General features: G+C 35.1%; 1 protein-coding gene across 1 annotated transcript in view; it reads left to right on the forward strand.

Moving 5' to 3' along the window:
- Positions 1-24,469, forward strand: part of LOC150091089 (ecto-NOX disulfide-thiol exchanger 2) — a 230,637-nt gene that overhangs the window by 28,741 nt on the left and 177,427 nt on the right. The window contains exons 4-5 of the mRNA XM_090382875.1: positions 6,934-7,086; positions 23,020-23,267. Of these exons, the coding sequence (XP_090239001.1) occupies positions 6,934-7,086; positions 23,020-23,267 (401 nt within the window). The remainder of the gene's footprint in view (positions 1-6,933; positions 7,087-23,019; positions 23,268-24,469) is intronic.

Genomic DNA, 24,469 nt, shown 5'->3' on the forward strand with positions numbered 1-24,469 from the left:
CATATCTCTGCAAGCAGTTTATCTACGTATTTAAAAAAATCGAGAATCAATTTTAAATGCAATTGAAGGAGGAGCAGACAAGAAGCGAATTAAGTTGTGTATATACGAAGATGTTGATAAAGCTGTTCTAAAATGGGTGCAAATGATATGTGAAAAGAATATCCTAATATCGAGCCTAATAATTAAGCAACAAGCTCTGAAATTTGCACAGTCCCTTGGACATAAAGAATTTAATGCGAGCACTGGGTGGCTAGATAAATTTAAGAAGCGCCACAGAATTGTGGAAAAGGTTATTTGTGGAGAAAGTGTTAATGTAAGCGAAGAAGATTGCAACAGTTGGAGAAACAATACCAGTAGATTTTGGAAGAATATGAGCGTAAGGATGTTTCTAATGCTGACGAAATGGGTTTATTCTTTAAATGTTTACCGAATAGAACACTTGCTTTTAAAGATGATAAATGTTTTGGCGGAAAACAAAGCAAAGAAAGAATCACTGTGCTGGTTGGAGCAAATATGACAGGAAGTGAAAAATTAAGACTTTTGGTCGTTGGAATATCAAAAAACCCAAGATGTTTTAGAGGCACAAAATCTTTGGAAGTTAAATTTCATTATCGAAAGAGAATAATAATGAAGATTGTCAATACGTTATCAGAAAATAGAAACTTGGAGGTTACAATTAACCTTAGATTGCATCTCTGAAGTGACAAAAGTTTGGACAAACGATGTCACCGAATACACTATTCAAAATTGTTTTTCGAAAGCGGGATTTGCATTGAATACAGAAGTCGAACAACGACTGGACGAACAAGATGAACTGCCCCTTTCACAACTGAAAAACTTTTGGATATTATTAGAATCGTCTGGAAACATCGAAAATGAAATAACAATGGATAGTTATGTTTATGTAGATCACAGCAGATCATTCAAATGAAGATGAAATACTGCTGAATAGTGTTAGACGCGACCATGATCACGAAGAAATTAACGATGACACTGAAGAGACGCATCAGAACAACCCGTAGAAAAGCCAACTCGTGAAGAAATGATTAACGCTTTTAAAACGGTTCGTATGGGTCTACAGTTTTGTGAAAATGTTCCTGATAATTGCTCTGAACAAATGTGAGGTTTTCTTTGAGAATCAGACAATTTTTTAATTGTACTGTGCAATCGAAAATTACAGATTTTTTTAATTTGTGATATTTACCGGCAAAAATTGTGTAAACGTAATTTAAATAAGTATATATTTTAAATAAAATACATTAAAAATAAATGTAGATTCGTTTTCATTTTCTAATTAGATAACAATTTCTAATAAAAAAGATATTCTCTGTATAACGAATTTTTTCGCCAGATTTATCGAATTTGTTATAGGGAAGTTCGACTGTATATATATATATATATATATATATAAAACTTATTGTTGTCTACCCACAATCTAGGTGACTTCAACTGGGGGCAACCGTCCAGACTGAAGGCAAAAAACGACAAGGAGTTTCTTTAATGATCAATATCTGCTAAGATATATAAATTCAGAGATTAAGTAATTTGAATCTAAACCAATTAAAGGTGTTTTAAAAACTTTTAGAATCAAAAGAAAGATAGTATAAATGTAAGCATATATTGAACATCGTTGACCTGACAGAGACCATAATTTAATAATTAAAATAAGAATAAATGTAAAGTATAAGGCATATCTACCGTATCCAGGACATAATGTAGTAAACAACTAGTCGTCATGAAATAATAATCCCTCTAGTGAGTATATATGTGGTGACCCCTATGTGATGGATGTGGTAAAAATAATTAATTAAAATTAAGTTAACGCAAAGAGAAACATGCAGATAGTAAGAAGAATAAAAACTAATAGAGTAGGAATAATAGAACCTGAACTCCATGAAGGCGAAAATATAGTAGTACAAATAAGTAGTAGTTTCCCCTACATCCTCAGATTTTTTTTTTTTATGAAAACCCCAAACACAAAAGGTATCAAAACCTATAGTACTTAGTACCGTGCATGGGCTGAAGGAGAAGTATGGGGGGGGGGGGGGGGAACTTTGCTCTGGAGACTAAACATGGGTTTCACCACTTCAAGCCTCCAATAAGCAAAGTGGTGGTATTTCACCGGTTGAAGAAAGTCATCTACCACCTTAAGAACAAAGAGTGTAGGACAGCTTAAAGACAATACAAGATATAAGTTGTAGCTCAGGTATGCCCGGGATCGCAAACCCGTTCGTAAAATAGGACCCTGAGCTGAATTTGCATGTCACCTTAGCGTGAACTTAAGTATATACAGTGTGATTATAAAATAAGATAAGATAAAATAAAATAAAATAAATGATACACTATAATTTGCAGGGCCGGTGGGTACAAGTTTTCTAAGTCGTAAGATGCCAAGAAAGCAAAGCGCATTCCTATGTACATAATATACATGGCTCTAAATCCGTAATTATGGTAATTATATTGAAGCAATGCGCATATTCGAGCTACAACTTATATCTTGTATTGTCTTTAAGCTGTCCTACACTCTTTGTTCTTATTTCTCCGAAATAGGAGATTTCGATTACCTTCCAATTACCCCTAATCCGAGGATGTAGGAGAAACTGCTTCTTATTTGTACTACTATATTTTCACTTTCATGGAGTTCAGGTTCTATTAGTTTTTATTCTTCTTACTATCTGCATGTTTCTCTTTGCGTTAACTTAATTTTAATTAATTGATTGATTATTTTTACCATATCCATCACATAGGGGTCACCATATATACTCACTGAGGGATTATTATTTCATGACGGCTAGTTGTTACTACATTATGTCCTGGATACGGTAGATATGTCTTGTACTTTACATTTATTCTTATTTTAATTATTAAATTGCGTTCTCTGTCGGGTCAACGATGTTCAATATATGCTTACATTTATACTATCCTTCTTTTGATTCTAAAAATTTTTAACTACCTTTAATTGGTTTAGATTCAAATTACTTAATCTCTGAATTTATATATCTTAGCAGATATTGATCATTACAGAAACAGAAAACTCCTTGTCGTTTTTTGCCTTCAGTCTGGGTGGTTGGCCCCAATTGAAGTCACCTAGATTGTGGGTAGACAATGAAGATAAGTTTTATGTATGTGTATATATATATATACATATATATATATTTTTTTAATATATATTTATATCCCTTGCATTTCTTTAAATCCATCTTGGTATTGTCTGTTTGAATTATCTTCAATATTATAACAACATATTTTTTACACATTATGGTCATAATGCATAATTGCTCTAGCAAGTGCATTGGCCCATAAGTATTAGTTACAGTTTGTTACAATTTATTAACTTTCTTTCTTTCTTTCTTTCCATATTACTCATAAAAAAAAATATATATATATATATATATATATATATATACACAAAGGGTACTAGGAAAGTTTTGTAATACAGCTTTGTTTATTTAATTTTTTCAAAGTAATTTCCTCTACATTCAATACACCTCTCCATCCTCCGAAACCAATCTTTAAACCAGTTCTGCCAAGTTTCACTAGGGAGTAAAGCACACTCGTTGTCCCAAGCCCATAGAAGGTCCTCATCACTGGAAAACCGCCTCCCTTTTAGCTTCATTTTCACATGCGGGAACAGTGCAAAGTCGCAGGGAGCAAGGTCTGGACTGTAGGGAGGGTGCTCGAGAAGTTTCAGTCCTGTCGTGGTCAAATATTCGGTGCAGGCTTTGGCGTGGTGAGCTGGAGCATTATCGTGATGGAGGTACCAGGTGTCCATTCTTAACTTTGGCCGCAGGTTCTTCATAGATCCAATGACTTTAGGCAGGCATTGTTCAGTATACCACTTAGCTGTGACTGTCTTCTGCGTGTCCAAAACGACACGTGCCACAATTCCACTCGATTTGAAAAATACAGCTATCATTTTCTTCTTTACAGATCGGGATTTTCTGAAAATTACGGGTGTGTCGTCATCATCAAAGACCCAAACTTTGTTTTGAGCCTTGGTCGGCAGATCGTAATAGTACAGCCAAGTCTTGTCACCTGTCACGATGTTGTTCACATACCGAGATTGTCCCTTATCAAACTTTTTTAACATCTCCCGGCACCAAGTCACACGTCGTGTCATCTGCTTTTCAGTCAGTTGATGCGGCACCCAGAGAGAACAAAGTTTCTTCACGTGCAAATGATCTTGCAGAATCGAACGAATTGCTGGTGCATTTAGGCCCAAAGTATCCTCTATCTGTTGGTAGGTCACTCGCCTGTTTTCGTCAAGCATTTTCCTCACAGCAGTAACGTTTTCCTCCGTAACTGACGTTCGTGGCCTTCCCGGCCTCTCAGAATCCTCCAGAGTGAAATTTCCCCTTTGGAATTCTCTATACCACCTGAATATCGTTGTACGATGTGGACAATCATCATCTAGTGCAAGAGTCATTTCTCCTAAGCACTGGTCTATGGTTAAACCACGCACGAAATTATACCGCAAAACTGTCCTTATCTCATTTCGTGACCACGATGCCATCGCAAGCACTTTACACTCTCACTACTAATGAATAACAGCCCATCGACTTGGCGCGCCGGCTACTATGCACATATGAACATGCCTCAACATGCAGCTTCCTGTGATTCATTGTTGCGTCATATTGCAAAACTTTCCTAGTACCCTTTGTATATATATATACAGCAATACCCCGCATAGCACTGATAATTGATACTGAAACTGTTCCGTGTTACGCGAAACTGTGCTGATTGAGGTATAATTATAATGGGTTTTTAATTGAATGTGTACCAGAAATCTATGAACAATTTGCGCTTGATAGCCAATTAAAAATATTTGAAATAAAAGAATATTACAAAAATTTTATTAATGAAAAGGTAACATGAGAGATGAGAAAAAAGCTTTATTGTTTATTTAGGTATTTCAATAATGAAGTCTGGGGAAGTGGTCTCTTCTTTTCCTCGGCATCTTGCCAAATGGGGCAAAACATGCTGCCAAACAGAATGCATGTTGTTGGCAGTGATTTCTAGCCAAGATGCAGATATATTTTTGATCGCATTCCTGATGTTATAATTTTTCCAAAATGTTTGTAAAGATGATGATCCCACTCCTGTTGAAGCTTTAATCGCTTTTGAAAAAGTTCACCACAGATAATGTGTCTTGAATGTAGCAATTACACCTTGATTCATGGATTGTAAGAGAGATGTTGTTTTAGGTGGAAGAAAGCATATTTTTATATTTTCATTGAGATCAGAAATTTCAGGTGGATGGTCTGGTGCATTGTCTAAAAGCTACAAAATTTTGAACTCCATCCCTTCATCTTTGCAGTAACGTTCAACCGTCAGACAAAAATAATTTGTGAACCATTCTGTAAACTGTCTCTTGTAATCCATGCTTTTTTATTGGATCGCCAAATTACAGGCAATGTGCTTTTTACACAACCCTTTAGAGCTCTTGGGTTTTCTGCTCTGAAACGAGTACAGGCTTCAATTTAAAATCCCCAGATGAGTTTCCACCCAACAAAATTGTTAAACGATCTTTTGATGATTTATATTCAGGTTGGCCCTTTTCATTTTTCAGCTAAAAAAGTTAGTGAGGGCATTTTTTTTCCAGAACAGTCCAATTTTGTTGATGTTGAAAATTTGTTTGTCCTTGTAGCCACCTTCCTCAACAATGTCTTTCAATTCATTGGGAAATCTTGCAGCAGCATCTTTGTTTGCACTTTCACCTGAAATACGAACATCGTGCGGCACCTCTGTAGCCAGGTGGGCAGGAGCAGCAGTGCATACACGCTTCTTGACTAGACCGGGGTTCGAGCCTGTGACCACTAAATACGGAGGATGCGGAAAGTCAGGGAATGACCACTGCATATCCCTGGAGCAATATGGTCTTAGTTGCTAATGCTCCTAAAAAACAACAACAACGAACATCGTGAAGCCCAACACAGTTTTTAAATCGAAAAAACCACGACTGGCTGTAAATATTTCTTGTCTCTTCATTTTCTTCTTTTTCCTTCAGTGTGTTATAAAGGCTCATGGCTTTCGCTTGAATGATGTTTTGACTCAAAGGGATTCTCTTTTGATTACAATCTTCTATCCATATCAATAAAAGACATTCCATATTAATCAATAGCGAACATCTTGCTTAGTTATCACTTTCGTCATGTAAGATGCTATAGAAATTCCCTGCTCTTTATACCGATCCTTTCGAATAATCGTTCGCACTGATGCTTCATTCATTCCATTTTCACATGGGATTTTAGCATACGATGCACCACCTTCATGGTACGTGATAATATCTTTTTTTTTTTCTAATGTAAGCCATTTACGTTTAGTAGTTCCACCGCTTTCATTACTTTTCCTTTTTTGACTCATTGTTTTGTATTTAAAGGGGTAAAAAATAAATTGTGAAATAAAAAGTTTGAAAAGTTATTGCCTTGTCTCATCAGGATGGAACGCTGAACACTGTTTCCTCTGACTGCCTGAGGAGAGCTATTGGCACATGTGCATGTGAGACAATAGAGTTGGTACTGCAACATATATGCACGCATACCTAGGCTACAACAATACAGCATATATGTGGAGTACGTGTCTAGGCTATTACTGTAAATTTTCAACTTAAACTTAGTCGTAAAGTTTATTGCTTCCTCTGAAAACTAATAAATTTATTATAAGTTACAAAAATATAAACAAACTGGAGCTTTCGGGGCGATGGAACATTATAGTCATAAAACAATAAACTTTGACTATTATGGAACCCGATACCAGAGGCCTTGTCTGAACTCCATCCCTTCATCTTTGAACTCTGTATATGTAATTATAATTATATATATGTAATTATATATGTAACTAGGTTTCAAAACTCTTGCAAGTATCATTGCTATGGGATTTATGAAGTTTTACTGTATTTTTATAATAAATATTGTTTAATTTACTTTTCCGCAGGGGATGTTGTAGGGAGCAGCAGTCAGTATGGTGCAGAAGACTATTACTATGCTGATGACAGAAGGGAACAATATCAGGACAAAGGCCCATATAAAGAGAGATGGAATAAAAATAAGATTGTACATGACAGGATGAAAACTAGAGATATGCCAAGTAAGAAATTGAACTGATCTTTGTATAAGCAGTGAATTTAGGAAGTAACTTATTATAAATAAATTGTTAATTATTATCAATTTGTGTAAGAATAATAAAACCCATATCTAGGATAGTTAGTACTGAGGATTTGCTGGAATTCTTTATACCTTTTGATGATCTTCGGCATATTGTCTAAACAACATCATAGTACAGCAGTTATTAATCCCATTCTAGTGCAGCTCCATAGAGTGTGGAAAAAGTGTCAGAGTACATTCTGTGCTTTGTCTGACCAAGAAGTTCAGCCATCACTGTGTGCCAAGTAGTGTGATGGCTTTTGCAAGTAAGCAGGCAGCACGCTGAACATCGGAGTGGGCATGATCTTCCTATTTTTCCGTGCTTTAAGTTGCTGTTCTGGATGATTTGTCAGTTACTGTTTGTTTGGTAGAAATTTGTGTCCATGAAATCCTCAGAAGTTCACTGCTTTTGTTTGGTTTGAAAATAATGATTTGATTTTGGATCCAGATAGAAGCAAAATTGCAAATTTTTCTCCTAAAATTTTTACAAGAATGTTTAATTTTCAGTATTAGTTGAGTTCAAGTTTAATTGCTATACAATTTGGATATTAGTATTTGTATGAGTTGAATTTAGCTATTCCAGAAAATATACATCCCATGTTTAAAAAAAAATAAAAGTGAGCCAATATTATCATATATTTAGATTAATGAAAATAAGTTCTGTCAGTTTCTCTGAAGTTGACAGCCCTCAACTTACATTGATCCACATATACATGATTACCAAATTACCACTATTTATTATCTGTGGCAGTCTGACTTGTACTTTCTTTAATATTACATTTCATAAATACAGCACCAATACAGGCCATAGTGAAGAAAAATTTTATGTAGATAAATCATTTTAAAATAATCAAACTGTAATGTGTTAATATCCAAAAAAAATTATTTGAGTTTTCAAAAATATGCTTGTGGCAGTTTGACCTGTGCTTACAGAATGGTGCTGACACAGTTTCACTTCTGTATACAGAAAAGCACATATCACACAGTTAGTGTACTTCCCAAGCTCCAGTGTTAAACATCAGTGTATAGTGTAATTTTGATTGTTTTTAAGCATTTTGAATTATGAAGAGAAATCCGATAGCCGTTAATATGAGTAGGTTGTCAGTAATCCAAGTAATAGGTTATGCTCTTAGTATTAAGAAATAATCACCTATCAAACCATTGCTTGGTAACATAACCTCCTATTATTTCATTGTTTTTATGGGAATATTGTTTTTAACTTACAATACCTTTTATACAGGGAGGTTTTGTGGACTGTATTCAGATATTTCAATAGTGATCTTCTTTTAGCACTATTGATATTATTGAACAACAATTGATATTACACGGACAACTGTTCATGTAATATCAATGACATTAATTAAATATCAGTGACAAGAAATGCATTGAAGTGACAGAGTATAGTACATAAAAAAAAGCCTCTCCTTGTAGAACCAAAAAACTGCTGTAAGTCCAAGAATCTCCTGCACATATAGCTTTGTTGTGTTTTAGATTACTTTTCTGTTATGAGGTGTCCATTTGATATAATTAGCATAAATTTATTTGAGATGACACAACATAGTTTTTAAGAGGTACTTTTTGTTATATACAGCAACAACTTTGTTACTTACTCTAGAAGGAAGGGGATGGATAAGATTGGTCCACTCGATATCAATGGTTTAACTTTTTAGGATCCTGCTCACGTAGCTGACAAACTAAATGGGTATTTTGCATCTACATTCATGCATAAGGAATTCTATAGGGAAGTGGAGGGCAGAAGTATATCAAACTCTAATAGGGAGCTAAATGATTTTGTAATAACTGAGAACAAAGTGGAGGAGAAATTGTTGAAGTTAAACATAAGAAAGGCACCTGGGGTGGATGGGATCTATCCAGTTATGTTAATGGAGAAAGCAAAGTAAGCAAGCAAACCCATAGCCATAATTATGAGAGCATCCTTCAATTCAGGGGAGGTCCTCATAGACTGGAGATGTGCGAATGTATTCTCAATTCACAAAGGGTGACATGAGTAATTGCAGACCTATTGGTTTAACTTCTGTTCCAGGGAAAAATGGAGTCACTGGTTACAGAAGTAATTCAGGATCGTCTAGACAAGACTGCAGTTATAGTTCAGACACAGCATGTGTTTGTTAAGGGGAAATCTTGTATGACCAATTTAATTGGACTATGATGAGGTTACAAAGGAACTGGACGCAAAAAATAATTTTAATAATCATATACTTTGATTTCAGGAAAGCTTTTGATACTCTTGCACATAAAAGACTGCTGAACAAATTGGAGCAGTATGGCATTAAAGGCAAGTTGCTGCTATGGATAAAGGGATGGTTGAGTGGGAGAAGACGAGAGTGGTAATCAATGGACACTGCTCTTCGTGGACTAATCTTATTAGTGGAGTCCCTCGGGGTTCGGTGCTGGGCCCATTGTTGTTTTCTGTATTTACCAATGATATTAATGAAGGTATATCAGGGTTAATGTCTAAGTTTGCAGACGATATGAAGGTTGGCAGGGTTGTTAATGACAGTAATGATAGTATGCTACTGCAACAGGATCAGGAAAAGTTGAGCAGATTGGCTGAGAGGTGGCAACTTAAGTTTAACATTGACAAATGTGAAGTACTGCATATGGGTAGCAGTAACTCCAGAGTAGCATATCAACTGGGTGGTACTACACTTTGGATAGTGGAGAATGAAAGAGACCTTGGGGGTAATTTTGCAGTCAGATATAAAGTTTTCTGACAGTGCAGTCAGGCTGCAAGAGTAGCTCATGGTGTCTTGTCAATGATATACAGGAATTTTGCTAGCAGGGATAAGAGGTGATTATCCCCTTGTGATTGGCAGTTGTCAGGCCACACCTTGAGTACTGTATACAGGTCTGGAGGCCTCATTTTAGGAAAGATGTAGAGCTGCTGGAATGAGTACAGAGAAGGGCAACGAGGTTAGTTGAACAAAGGGTTGCTGTTACCAAGAAAGGCTTTAAGTTCTTCAAATTGCAGCTTCTGGAGACTAGGCACCTGTAAGGTGATCTAATTGAGGTGTATAAGGTCTTGAATGCTTTGTGCAAGCTCAGTGCTGATGGGATTCTTCCTCTTTCTCAGATTACTCACCTGACAGGACATAAATTCAAATTGAGTTAAGACAATTGTAGAATAGATGTGCAGAAATTTGCCTTTAGCCAGAGGGTGGTTGATAGTTGGAACAAACTTCCATTTGTTGTAGTGGGGGTCAACAACTGAAACAAGGCAGAACAAAAGAAACATTTGGAGTGAATGAATGGGTGAAATCGGAAGGTTGTTTTTTTTTTTTTTGCTGATGCTATATAAGCTTGCTTTCTTGCATCATATGCCTCTACTAATGCTAATGTTACAAATTATACAGTGACTGCAATCTGAGTTTGGTCTTGATCCTCAGTCACTGAAGTCTTTACATTTGATTCAATTTTTAAAGTTTACAGTGTAGTTGCCAATACAGTATAGAATCAGAAAATTCCAGGATGGAATTGTTAAAATTACCTGAATATTAAATGAGAAAAGCTTTTTATTTTATTTTGTGGTATAAAATGTATAGAATTCTTTATGGCAGGCGGAATTTTGTTGCATGTGCAAAATTTATATTTTAGTTTTTTAGAATGTCATTTTTTATAAACAAGATCTGTAAAATTTTGTATTTTACTGAAGAACTTGACCTCAGAAACTATAGAAATGATTGTTGAATTTGAAGCATGTGGTAAAAAAGCTTTATGAAGAGGTTGGATATTTAAATGGTATAAGTTCTTTAAAAATGGGCACTGGACACAATATCATTGAAGATGATACATGTGTGAAAGATAGTGGACATCAGCATATATCTAACTCATTGCATCACTTCTATTACGTTATTGGGCAAAAATATATTCTAACTTGAGAAACTGTCATCAATTCTTTGATGACAGTTCTCTTTTTCTATTTTCTTTCTGGAGAATGCTCTTTCACATTGCAGTTGTGAGGAACTCAAAGAAGATGTAACCACCAAATGTAACATCCTCGATCCAATCTGTGGTGGATCAAAGGGTTTTAGAGTATCTAAAGAGGTGACACAGGTGAAAGTACTGATTTGGTGTCAAGTCAATTTTGAAAAAAAATGGAAGTCACAAATCAAGAATCGTTAAAGTCATCATCATCAAAAATGTCTTTCCAGTGTACCACTAGCATATAACGAAATTCCAAGTTCAGCATTTGTTAAATCTCAGAGAAAACTTTGGTCCAAGGTTGATAGTGAAATCCTAGTGAAAGTTCTGAATTACTAGAAGATACTGAAGAACAGAGTTTATTAACTGATTTCAGGCAAACTGAAGGTTATAGAGATGTACAACAGTAGATTCAACAGGGTTTTCAACAGTCACCAATTTGTTGGAAAATTAAATTATGGACAGTGCAGAAACCATACACACCACTCCATGATGGAAATGGATCTAAATATGAAGAAGAAGAGGAGATAGAATCAAATCCAAGGCCAAAGCTTTCCCCTGAAGTCTCTAAAAATGCCCTAGTTACGGGTTTACACTATATTGAAGAACAACCTGATTCAGCAGTCACCCGTGTGATGTTTATAAAAGTGTGGTGGGACTGTGCTAAAAACACCACATTTCATCATCAAAATAGACGAGGATTACTGATTTTACGTAAATTAATGTACATGCATATATTTTAATTGAAAATAAAATTCTTAAGGTACATTGTATACTTTATTATTCTCATCATATACCCATTTAAAAAAGAGTACACTATGCCTTTCAAAAGAAACTCATTAAAACTAGTAGGATACACTTCACCTGCATTTTTGGAATTATAAACATGGCTGCTTGTGTGTGTGTGTGTGTGTGTGTGTGTGTGTGTGTGTGTGTGTGTGTGTGTGTGTGTGTGTGTGTGTGTGTGTGTGTGTGTGTGTTTGTGTGTTATTTTTTAAAAATTTTGTTATTGGTTCAAGTGCACATCTAAGACAACTGTTAGAACAATACACTTTCCAAAACACAGTCTGTTAGAGAATCTCACACTTTTTAAGTGCACTAGCATATTATGCATAAAATATCTATTGTCTGTCCGTCTGCATGTAGTAACTCAACTCTCAATAGATGGATTTTTGTGAAATGTTATACATAGCTCTTTTAGAACAATTTATCGTGCCTTCCCAAATTTTGCTAACTTAAAAAACCAATAGGAATGTGGCAATTGGTATTTCATTTATTTATTTATTTATTTATATTTTCATACATATCATATAGGCTATCCATATATTGCATATTGTAACTGAAGAAATGATTATTATGTTCATTGCTGTGCACAATTTGGAGGAATAAATGGCAGAAACAAAATGTTCTTGCTTCACACAAGTTTTTTTTTTCCATTATAAGTCATGAATTATTGCTTATTTGCTAATGTACCTGAAATGTAAGGCACTGTTTATGTACATTAACTAACTTGTTTTAGTTATACTCAGTAGTAAGCCAAAATCATACTTTCATGTGCTGAGGGCTGAGATTTTCTGATATTTAAAATCATAACAGTATGATGAAGTATCATAACATTTATACAAACCCTTTTAAAACTTAACATAGTAATGCTACAGGGTGGCGAACAAAATATTAACGTATTTGTATCATCAATTATAATGAAACTATTGGTCAACTTTCACTTAAAGTTGATGGAAGTCTGCACTAGTTCTTGAAAAATTTGTTAGAGAGCAACAGTGAGTCACAGCACTTTACATTTTCTTGAATCCTATCCTCCTATCATTAAGTAAAATGGCATAGAAGTTGCACCTCACAATTGAGCATAAGGCTAAAGTTGTGCTTCCTTTTTCACTGAAACAGAGTATAACTACGGATATAGAATTTTGGGCTCATTTTGAAACATATTGTGCACCTGCAAAATACATAATACTTTGTTTAATTCAGCAGTGTGAAGAGGAAGGCTGTGTAAAGGAATGAAAATGACATCACATGGACAGTGTTCATTCTCCAGAAAATGTTGAACCACCCTGAGTTGAGTGCAGTCTTTTCCAGAAAGGTCAGCAAGAAATGCAGCTTGTAACCTTGGAATGTATTAGCATTCTGTTCAATCAATACTTCAGTTGGAGTTGAAAATCTAAATCTCATAAAATATTTCTGTAAAAGATTACATTGCTGCTTAAAATTTCTAAAGAAGACTTCTATTTGCTTGCATGGGCAGAGGGAAGAAATGCAGCGTTACATGTCTGGTTTTCTGATGAAGCTTACTTTCATTGGACAGGACTTGGCATGCAACCTCTTCTTCAGCTCCATGGGGAAAAAAGGGAAAAAAAAAAAAAAATTAGCTATGTGGGAGAAATAATGAATGGTTTGAGTGGTCCTGTCAAGTTATGGTTTAATTGGACCCCTCTTTAACAAAATTTAAATCACAGCAGTAATTGCATTTACTTCAGAATAACTTTCTCTGCAGCTCATGAAAATTCTGCTTCAATTAACACCGAGTGATTTATGCAAGACAGCACCATGCCACATACGACTTGGTTGATTTTTTTCCATTGTTTTTAGCCCTCAATGTGAAGGAAGAAGAGTTTCAATGGGCTATAGTAGAAAGTTATTTGCAGATTTGATTCATAGGGATTCAATTTCTTATAAATAAATAGGTATATTTTGCAGATCCCTTAATTTTTTTAAGAAAATAAATTTCTTCTTTTATGCATACCAGTTGTATGAAAACCAGCTTCACAATAGCAGATCTCTACAGAATGGATCACATTCTGGGAACCATTAATCCGCAAGATTACTTTTTATATTCATTATTAGTCATAATAGTATTTGTTTAATATTTTAGTTAATTTATATTGATTTTTTTTTTTATCTTCCAGTTGATCAATTGATTGTGAACTTTGCAAAATTAGCCAACATGTGCAACTGCTAACTCCTCCAATTTAGTTCTTTTCTGATTTTTGGACAATTTTGTGTTATTTTTCAAATATGCATATATATTTTTTTCTTTTCAGTTTGGACCTATTAAATATAAGGACTTAATAATTCTGGATAATAGTGGTATGATTCTGAGTTTACTCAGAAATAAAAAAAATTCATATTAATGTGTGGAGAAAGTGTTATTTATTTTTCATCTAAAGATTCTTCGCCATGGATTGGCTTATCATTCGTTCATTGTCTTTACTCTTCATTATTAGTACTCTCCATGGTTCTGAAAGAATCTTGTAATATGCAAGATTTAATGTAAAAAGTTGTATATAATTACTTCAATATAAAAAGTAATTGTTAGATGAGAATTCAGGATTTAGTCATCAAGAGATTAAGATTATACTTATATATGGGTGTGTTCCACCTGTATTTTGAAGACAGAAAAGAGAAAGTAATTTGCCATTTTTCAATTTTTGATGCTGTGACATTAATATATCACACTGGGAAAAGGGGTTTTGCTTAACGTATTGAGTAAAACACATAGGAATGTTAAGTGTCAGGGATAAAAAAAAAATAAATACAAAGTTTTTTATTTTTATGTCAATCATGTTTATACATTCAGGATGTTTTCAATAAAAAGGCATTGGGTCGATCTTTTTTATTTTTAAGTTTTGGCGATTTATTGTTTGAACCTTTTATCATTAAAATTGGACTAAGTATTACCATTTAGATTTTACAATTTATAAGTTTAAATTCTGCCTCAGTAGCTGCTTTTTCTTCATTGGGAAAGTTGTTCCCCCTTGTTTGTTTAGTCTAAAAATGTAATTTTTGTACTTTTGAAACAGGCATAAGCTGATTTTTTTTTTAGTATTTGTAGTATGCATTTCTAGTATGCATGTTTATCTGTGGCAGCTATACGCTTGCAGTTGAGCTGGGAATCCTCATGCTACAACCACTGTATTGTTTTAGTTTTATTTAGATAAAATCAGTTTATGCTTGTTTCAGAAGTACACCAATGACATTTTTAGATCAAACTGAGGGTGAGAATGACTTTCCTATTGAGAAAAAAGCAGCTAATTATGCAAATTATTAATTTGGAAATTGTAAAATCAAAACGGTAATAACATTACCATTTTTGGTAATGTTATTACCATTTTAACATTAAATTCAAAAATAACAGTTTTAACATTAAATTCAAAAATCTCAGCCCAAATAAACAAAAAATATCCTGATGACAAATAGCCTAGTAAACAAGATAAACCCTGATGAATTTTTGTTGGCTGTTGCAGGTTGCTTTTCTTCTTTGCACCATTTTGATAATACTAATGTTTCATTTTTTAATAAAGATTTAGCTTCATTATTTTAATTTGCGCTCTTTTTTTGTGAAAGGCATTAAATGATTTAGCTGGAGTTTAGTGTGATTTTTTTTTTTTTTTTTTGTTACTGTGTTAATGGCACAATATGGCCTAAATTGCTGATGCACCTAAAATCCAACAACTTAGATAAGTAACCTGTTCTGTAGTAGTTAATTCTTTTTGTCTACTGTGACAGCACAGTGGTTTAGTCATTTGCTAATTTTCATGTTCTGCAGACTAAAAATCAATATTCCTCTGCCTTAGAGGAATAGGGATTTTTGGTGTACTGTCTAGACACTTGTCTAGTACACAATATGGCCCAAGTTGTTTTGATAAAGGTTACTTAAAATATGTAGATGCTTCATTTTTTTTTTAAAGAGAATTTCTTTGTGAAAGATAAGATTACTCTGAATTTCTTGAGTGATATTACTATGCTGTGGTAGTCGACTCACAGAAGTGGGCATGTTCTGTGGTCACCTTCAACAAGGTTGTGGAAAATAAATGATTTAAATGTAATTGAACAGGGGTGGGAGAGTTGAAATCAAGTGAAGAACTTTAAAATATAGTTATTAATGTTTCAGGGCAATATGTGTAATTTACCTGCTGCAGCATATGCATTAATTAGTTATCATTAATTTGAACTGTGTTGGAATGCAATGCTGGAGCATTCTGTCTGAAATGGGATCTTCTAAAATGTTTCCTGATTCCCAATTTCTAAAAGTTGGCAGGTATGCATATATAATAAGTTCAAAATAGTTCCGGGAATATGTGTGTGTTTGAAATATTTCTTCAAAGTAGTATTTTTAATATCAACGCATCTTTGTCAGCAAGAATATGTTGTATATAGACTAGGAGTGTCTAAGCTTCTTTTATGTTTAAGACATAAAGCAGTACATTTCATATATATTGCTACAGCTGAGGTGCAGTGATGAGTCATTTTGTATAAAATATGAATTATTTTAGGAGAACAGTATTTGTAAAAATAATGAGTATGCTGGAACCCGTTTAACTTGAGAGCAGAGGGACGATTCATTTATGTCAATAGAACCATTCCCCTACTGATCTCCCTCCTCCTCCTCAAAAAATTACATCAGGTGTCCCTGTTACATGTTGGGCAATAATTCAGTACATTGCACAAAATTGACCAAAAGCATTTATTTTGCAAAACAACACTAGAATCAAGCTAAAATTAATATAAATTTAGACATAAAATTACATTAACCAATTTACATTAAATTACATTAACCAAAGGCATCTCTTAAACCAACAACTACAGTAGTCTGTAGAAAAATGTCTAACATGTAAAAGTCCCTAATGTCTCTCTCTCTCTCTTTTTTTTTTTTTTTTCAGTTTTTTTCAGCTGTTCTTTTTCAATTCCATTCGCCACTGCGTCAATATGGCCAAGAATACTTTTATTACCACTTGACAATATGACATACTTTCTGAGAATGTGGGGGCATGCAAAGCATCTTTTACATTTGGGGGTGGGGTTGATTCATCCTCTTCCTCATTTTTCTCGTCACTGGGTGGATGGGTATTGGTCACTATGGCCAGGATTCCTTCATCAGTGCAAGGTGCAGAACATTCAATCCCATCATCGGCCTCAGCTGCTTCTTTCTCAAACTCTTTCTGCTGCATTCCAGTGGCCAAGTAGAATTCTGATCATCATGATCGTCAATTTTGGATGGATTGAAACCTTCAAATAAATCGGCATTGGCATCTGGCAGGAAGGCACACACACATCTTGTTTGTTTATTTATTTATTCACAAAACAATTGTGAATGGTCTCCATCTTCACTGTACCCCATGTTTGCTTGAATGAGTGCATGGCACCCAGAAGGTTCTCATCGTAGCACTTGCCAGCATCGAGCCATGATAGCTTCATCCTCATGATCATCTTGCCATGGCAAAATTTTAGATTCCGGCTAATTCCTTGGTTCATGGGTTGTGTTAAAGATGTTGCGTTGGGGGAAGACAAATCAGGTTGACTGATATCAAGCCTTGGTTGCGAAAGCAGTTGTCAACAATGAAGGCTACCTTGACAGCCTTGAGTCACCATCTGATGATCAAACTGGTGCAGCCTGGCTGCACCAGTTTGATCATCAGATGTCATCCAACAGCAATCATCCAAGCCTTTGTATCTGCCTCATAAGTGAAAGGCAAGTGTTGCACATTCTTAAAGCACCTTGGATTTTTGAATTTTCCAATGGTAAGCAAACCAACTTTATCACTCCCATCCATGTTTGTAGCCACTAGGACTGTCGCAGTTTTTCAGTTGTGTTCCTTGAATTGCATTAGCTCCTTTGAGTGAGTGTGTAGGTCTTGTTTGGGGTGCACTTGAAGAATGGGGCTGTTTCATCGGCGTTGTAGATGTCGGTAGGTGGTACTCTGCCAGCATAGTTTGAAGCCTTTCTTTCCAGTTTTCTAACTGTGACATGTCAGCATCCTTCCTGTGACCACAAATACACTTGTAAGTCAAGTTATAATGTTGCTGCTTAAAATGGGTAAACCATCCATTCAACAGAGTAAAATTTGTGATGCCCAGTTTTTTGGCAAACTGTTCAGCCTTTTCTGTATGCATGTTGAGCCCAGTGGGGAGAGTTGGGTCATTCTTGATGGTGTTGTAGTACCATATGTAAATGGCCTCTTCTAGGTTAGGATTCTTGGTGAGCTTTTATCTCTATTAGCCTTAGAATTTGTTTCCACTCTTGTACTGCTCCTTAATATTTTTCACCCGACCACTCAGTGTGTTGTGTTGTGTTTGATGTTAAATTGGCTGTACACATCTACTTACTTTTTTCCACATTCCAATGCTTTAATTATTAAATATTTCATCTCAACAGTGGCCAGTTCTACCTTTTGTTTTCCTAGCAGCCATTGTACATAGTACAGTACACACACACACACACACACACACACACACACAAACAAAAAATAAAATAACGAACGTTGAAGAATACACCACAGAAAGTAAAGTTTGCTTTTCACATGCAAGGAATAGAATCCTTTTAATAAACACACTGCAGCAACAATATCTGGTAATTTTGCATCAATAAAATTAAAAGTCAACATAGGAAATGACAAAAGTAGATCAAATTGTGTCTTGGACAGCAAAATCATGTTGAGAATGGCAGGTGAACATATTATATATCTCGACATCGAGTTATGTGGTCAAAGCGTATTAAATGCTATAGACAGGTGGCCCAGGACTTGAAAGAAAAAATTGTGGACAAATGTGGGATGTTGACATGAATGGGATTGTCTTAAACGGGTTCCACTGTATTCTGACTTACTTAAAGGGAAAAGAAAAAAACTTAAGTGCTGTATAGGAATAGTAAAACTCATAATTGATAATCAGTTAATAATTACTGTCTCTCTCTCTAGGGACACAGCAGTTATTCTGCAAAATCCATTCCTTGCGCTCATTTCATTCTTTTTCTTCAAATTTATTTCCCTGACATTGAAGGACATTTATCATAAAATGCTTAAATTGAACAAAACTCACCTTTCTTTTATGATGGAAAAATATTTCAATTTTCTTTGTTTGTTTTATGATTCAAAAAATGCCGCTGGGGGAATGTCTATTCAGAATTTCTTGTCTTACAGTGATATCCGTCTCACATTTGCCATTTGGTTCTTGGATCATACTAAAAACAATCTCATTGCCTTTGCTAATTTTTCAGAAAATGTGTTTTTCCTTGGTGCAGTTGGTTATGTCACCTGATAAGAATGATTAAATTTTTCCTGATATTTCCTATATCATATGTCAAGGAATGATATTGACAAATTTGTGGTATGTTTAAATATTTGCTAATGGCATGGCACCTACTACTGGAATTCCAACTTCCAGCTGTTGGCTTTGCACTTTTGCAGATTTGTCATTTCTCACAATATCTTGTACTAGTGGAAGGATGTGTGCATGCTTGTGCACACATTTGCATAATTTTTTGAAATGGAGAAGATGACTCTTTCAATCATCACTGTCATTTTCACTACCTCCAGGAAAATGCTTATGCCACTTGGCCATGTTTTCATTGCACCCTCACCATATGCTATCTGTAACAATAAAAGCATCTCAGCTTTTATTGTTACATGAAACTTCTTTTAATTGCGGAAAAATTTGTCATTAGTAGCCATCTCAAGTTATTAATATTTTGCTATCAATACACATGAAAACCAGAATGCAGTTTTATGAACTTAAATGGTGGACTGAAACTGCAGCCACCTTCAGAACTTGTATAATACTTCCAGATAAGCGTGTTTAACAAAAGATGAAATGTTTTGCACTCTTCTAACCAAGGGAGATTTTTATGATGTTTTTCTAGAAACTTCTTGAACGCACTTTGGTACATATTTTGATAAATATTGGTTTCAGCAATATTGTAAAACGTTAAATATTTTAATAACTTTATAAGTATTGACAGATAAGCGATTGGGGAGTGAATATTATACTTCAGTATTTAGCAATATGTTTATTTTAGAAAGAGGATATAGTGTAAAGTACCAATAAATTTTCTTGACATAAAAATGAATAAAAAGTTAAAATACAGTGCAACCTCGATATACCACACCTGGTTATACTGTGGTGTCAGATATAACATGAGTGTAAGCAGAAGCAAACTATACTTAACAGTGCAGAACCAGCTACTGTGATGGTTTCCAAAGGGTGGACCAAACTGTTGTATTCTCTTCTGCTGTGTATTTTCTCAATTAGGCAATTAAATTTTTTTAAAGAAAAAAAATGCATAACAATGAAAGGTTAATTGCACACAGGGCACTCACAAAATTAAACTTTCCTCTGAGAAAAGAAAGGTGAACTGGCTGCTACACTGCTCGACAAAATTAATATAACATGTTGAAAATGTGGTGTAACTTATGAAGCTTGCAATGAAGTGGGACAAAATTTGGTATGGTGGTATACCATAGAATAACAATGAAATGAGGAGACAGCGAGAAACTTCAGATAGGTATAAGGGACATTTATAGGAGTTGTATAAAAATTACCAAAACGGTCACATTACAGAAGTAAACACAAGATGCTCGAAAATATGATCACATGACAGAATGATGTGTGATCCCCTCCAATGGTTAAACAGGACTGATAGCAGTGAATCATGCTTGATATAAGAGTGTCTTTAAGATTCTGTGGCAACAAATCCTGTTCTTCCACCAGCACGGACCTTAGCTCACCAAGTGACTGAGGCGTTGGCCTTCGGTGTGCAATGTGTCGCCCAAGGGCATCCCGCACATGTTCAATCAGATTTTAAGTCTGGCCACGGCCATAGTTGGATATCTTTTTCTTGAAATATCAGTTTCAAGATATTTCTCCACCATTTTAGCTCTATGTGCAGTGGGGCATTATCATGCATGAAAGGAAAATCTGGGCCAACTGTATACCCTAAAATGTCACATATAGGGTTCTAGGGTCTGTCCTTGGTACCTCTGAGCAATTACAGTACCTCTATCAAAAATATGAAGGGGTGCGGCTGTTGATCATTATTCCTCTCCACGTGAGAACACCACCTCCACTGTAAGTGTCCCTTTCTCTAATGTTGGAGGGGTGGTACTGCATTCCTTGTTGTCTCCAGATGAATTGGTGTCTACAATCTGTTTGTAGGCTAAAACGGGACCCATATAACAGAACTGTACCCCATTTGTCAGTTGTTATTGTTTGTTATTTTGGTTTTTAGGAGCATTAGCAACTAAGGCCATATTGCTCCGGGGATATGCGGTGGTCATTCCCTGACCTTTCCACACCCTCTGTATTTGGTTGTCACGGGCTCGAACCCCGGTCTAATCAAGAAATGTGTGCTACACACTGCTGCTTCTGCCCACCTACTGAGGCACCTCCCATTTGTCGGGGCTCCAAGTCAAATGTTCATGGCACTAGTTTTAACGAGCTCTGTTGTGGTTTGGTGTTAATGGGATACAAACCACTGGCTTCCTTGCATAGAGTCCACTTGAATTGAGCTTTCTTAACACAGTCTAGTTGGAAATGTTTACACCTGTGGCTAGAGCAACCTCAAGAGACAGTTGATGACAGGACATCGTAGTGTTCTGTCTTGCTGTTAGAGCCAGATAGTGGACTGTTCTGATTGATGTAGCCTTCAGGTGACCTTGCCAGTTCTTGTCTTCTGAAACTGCTTCCATAGTGTTGAGATGACACTGCGTGACACATTAAACCAGCATGCCACCTGTGACTGCCTGGCTTCAAGTCTTCCAATGGCGCACCATCTCAAAGAATCATCTAAACAATGATGACTTGCCATCCAGAGTGCTGGAGATGTGGCTATCCCAGTGAGCAAGCCAGAAAACAGGAACGAAGTGATGTGGTCACAACCCTTGTTTTTATAGGCATGAATAATTTGCACAATGTTCGGCTCTGTAAGGTGATTGATTTCTCTTGGATATTTGGAATTTGTATTCTAGGATGCAAATTCCAAATGATATTTTATTATATCAAATATTTGCCTTTGGCAACACTGTTCACGATAAAATATTCAACGAAAAACATTTTGTTCTGTTAATTTTGTCAAGCTGTGTATCTATAAATTTTCATAAACAACCGCATGTGGCATGCTTTTCAATGATGAAATCACACCTAGAATGAGAAAAACTACTAAAAGCATTATGTAAGGTTGTATGAATTAATGAACAGTTTGTATATTTTTGTAACGCTGCTCCTGACTGCAGTTAATGTTCACCATAATTATACTGTGGTACTGTAAAATTCACTTGTTTTCCTTGTAATACAAAATAACATAGACCAAAATAATAGAGACCCAGAATGTAACTCACCGGTATTATACAATTTATTATGGAAAATGATTTCTGAGATATTTGTTGAGTTTTTTTCTCTTCAAGTATTTGCAGGAACTTATTAAAATGGCAACTCTTAGGAAACCCCCCCCCCCCCCCATTCAGTGTGTATAACCACTCAGCTACAATAGCTATTAGTTTGTGGTTTGTTATTATGTGGCTGAGCTGGCTTGTGCCTTATTGGGATGGTGTACTCTGTAAACATGTCTCATTTGGAAGTGTGGGATTATTATAAAAAATTGACAGTATTTACATTTTATTTTTTTTAAGTATGTGAGGCATTGGTGCTTAATATTTACATATTAAGTTAGAGCATTATAAAACACACATTACAGTAATGGTGCATTTTCTATTTAAATTATTTAACCCGTTTCAACCACTGATGGCAAAATGAAATTTGCTTATATAAAAATGCTTGCTTAATAGGTCTTTTTTTAGTAATGTGTTCATATTAAAAAATTGGAAAATAACTGGTTAAACTTTATTTTTGGCTGTAACATGCTTCACTGATAATGTGGGTGTTAAAGTTATCCCCCAACACCCATGTTATATCAAGGTTGCACTGTAGTAATTGCAGTATCTGTTAAAGTGACATAAAAAATAATAAAATTTTTTTAAATTGGGACATAAGTATCCATAAAAAAAAAAAAACACCATTGTATTCAAAACAGTTCATATATAACTTTCTTGAATTTAAAACTTTGAGCCTATATAGTCAGCATTGAGCATTCTACAGTTTCACAATTTTTCCTTGATTATTTCTGAGGCACTCCATTTGTTTAATTGAACAGGAGGAGGACGAGACATAGCTTTTAATCATCAATATTCCGTGTTTACTGCTGCGTCATCCCGAACACTTGCAAATAACTGTCCTCGATCACTTCCACTCCTTCCTCATAATTCTCATCCTGGCATGTTATCTACTGTAGATCCTTCTCAATGGTCATTGAATCCAACTGGAATGAACCCAATGGCATTTATGGGCATGTCAGGAGACCCTAATTTTATGGGAATGATGAATATGGCCAGCTATGGGCAGGTAAGACAATTGATATCATTTCCCCCACCCAGGACACTCATTTTATTGAAAATGTATATAAAATAAAATTTCTTTCTTAAACCACTGAAGTGTTGACTGCTAGCATAAATCAAGAAAATTCAGATTTTCAAGGTAATTAAAAAGTAGCTTCAACAGGTTCAGGAAATAAATCCCTGCAAGTAGTTCAGCAACATTGGGGTAGTAGGCAAATGATACTACCAAATGACTCAGATCCTGTTGCATATTTGTAACATCACCAGACAAGTTGAACGGTGTTCAAATTGCCTAGGTCATATTTGTGTCATTTCATAGTTCAGTGTGTTGAAATTTTCCATCAGGTGGTGTGTGAAATAATGCTTTGCCCTTGGCTTCAGGACTAATTTGACATTATATGAATATCAGTGTGCACTGTCCTAATTGTGATTATATTGAAATCAGGCTACATCTAATTTTATTTACAAAAATTCAAGGCAATGGACTGTGCATAAAGACAGCAACTTATATTACTGTGCACAAAGGATCTCTTTAGTATTAGTGTTAATACTAGCCTATACCTTCTTTAAATTTATGTAAGCTCTATTTCTCTAAAATGAAATAAATTATTTCAACAGTTAGTGACCCTTTGACCAGCAGATTTTTATATGTATATATATATAGTATACAACTATCCCTGTTATTTAATTTATTCACTTGTTTCAAAGTTAAATATCTAAACCAAGTCCCATGCAGATTATACAGTTCAAGAAAAAGCAACTGGAATTGCTTATTGCCAGTTCTTCGCTATGTTGTTAGTGTAGAAGACTAGTTGGACACATCAGACAATTTTTCATTTGAGGTTCGTTATGTACAGGGCGTTCAAAATCTTTTTCAAATGATAAAAGATAATGAATCACTCAAACCTATGTTGGTGTAATTATGTTTGTTTTCAAATTGGAAACATGTAGATAATGGAGTCAAACATTCTGTGGCATTTGCTTACCACTTCTTCGGTGATACCTATTTTTACAATATTACTATCACAGAAGGTCACTTCTGTAATGGTGACCTTCAATCGTCATCACAAGAACTTGTTCTTGTGATGACGATTGAAGAAGTGATAAGAATACAGTAAACCCCCGCTATTCGCGGTATCTGTATTCGCGGTTTCGCGTATTCGCGATCGCCGATTTAATATAAAATGAAACCTAAAAAAATGTGAATTT

Source organism: Mastigoproctus giganteus, chromosome 1, assembly GCF_048544385.1.
Source record: "Mastigoproctus giganteus isolate SK-2022 chromosome 1, ASM4854438v1, whole genome shotgun sequence".
Lineage (NCBI taxonomy): Eukaryota > Metazoa > Arthropoda > Arachnida > Uropygi > Thelyphonidae > Mastigoproctus > Mastigoproctus giganteus.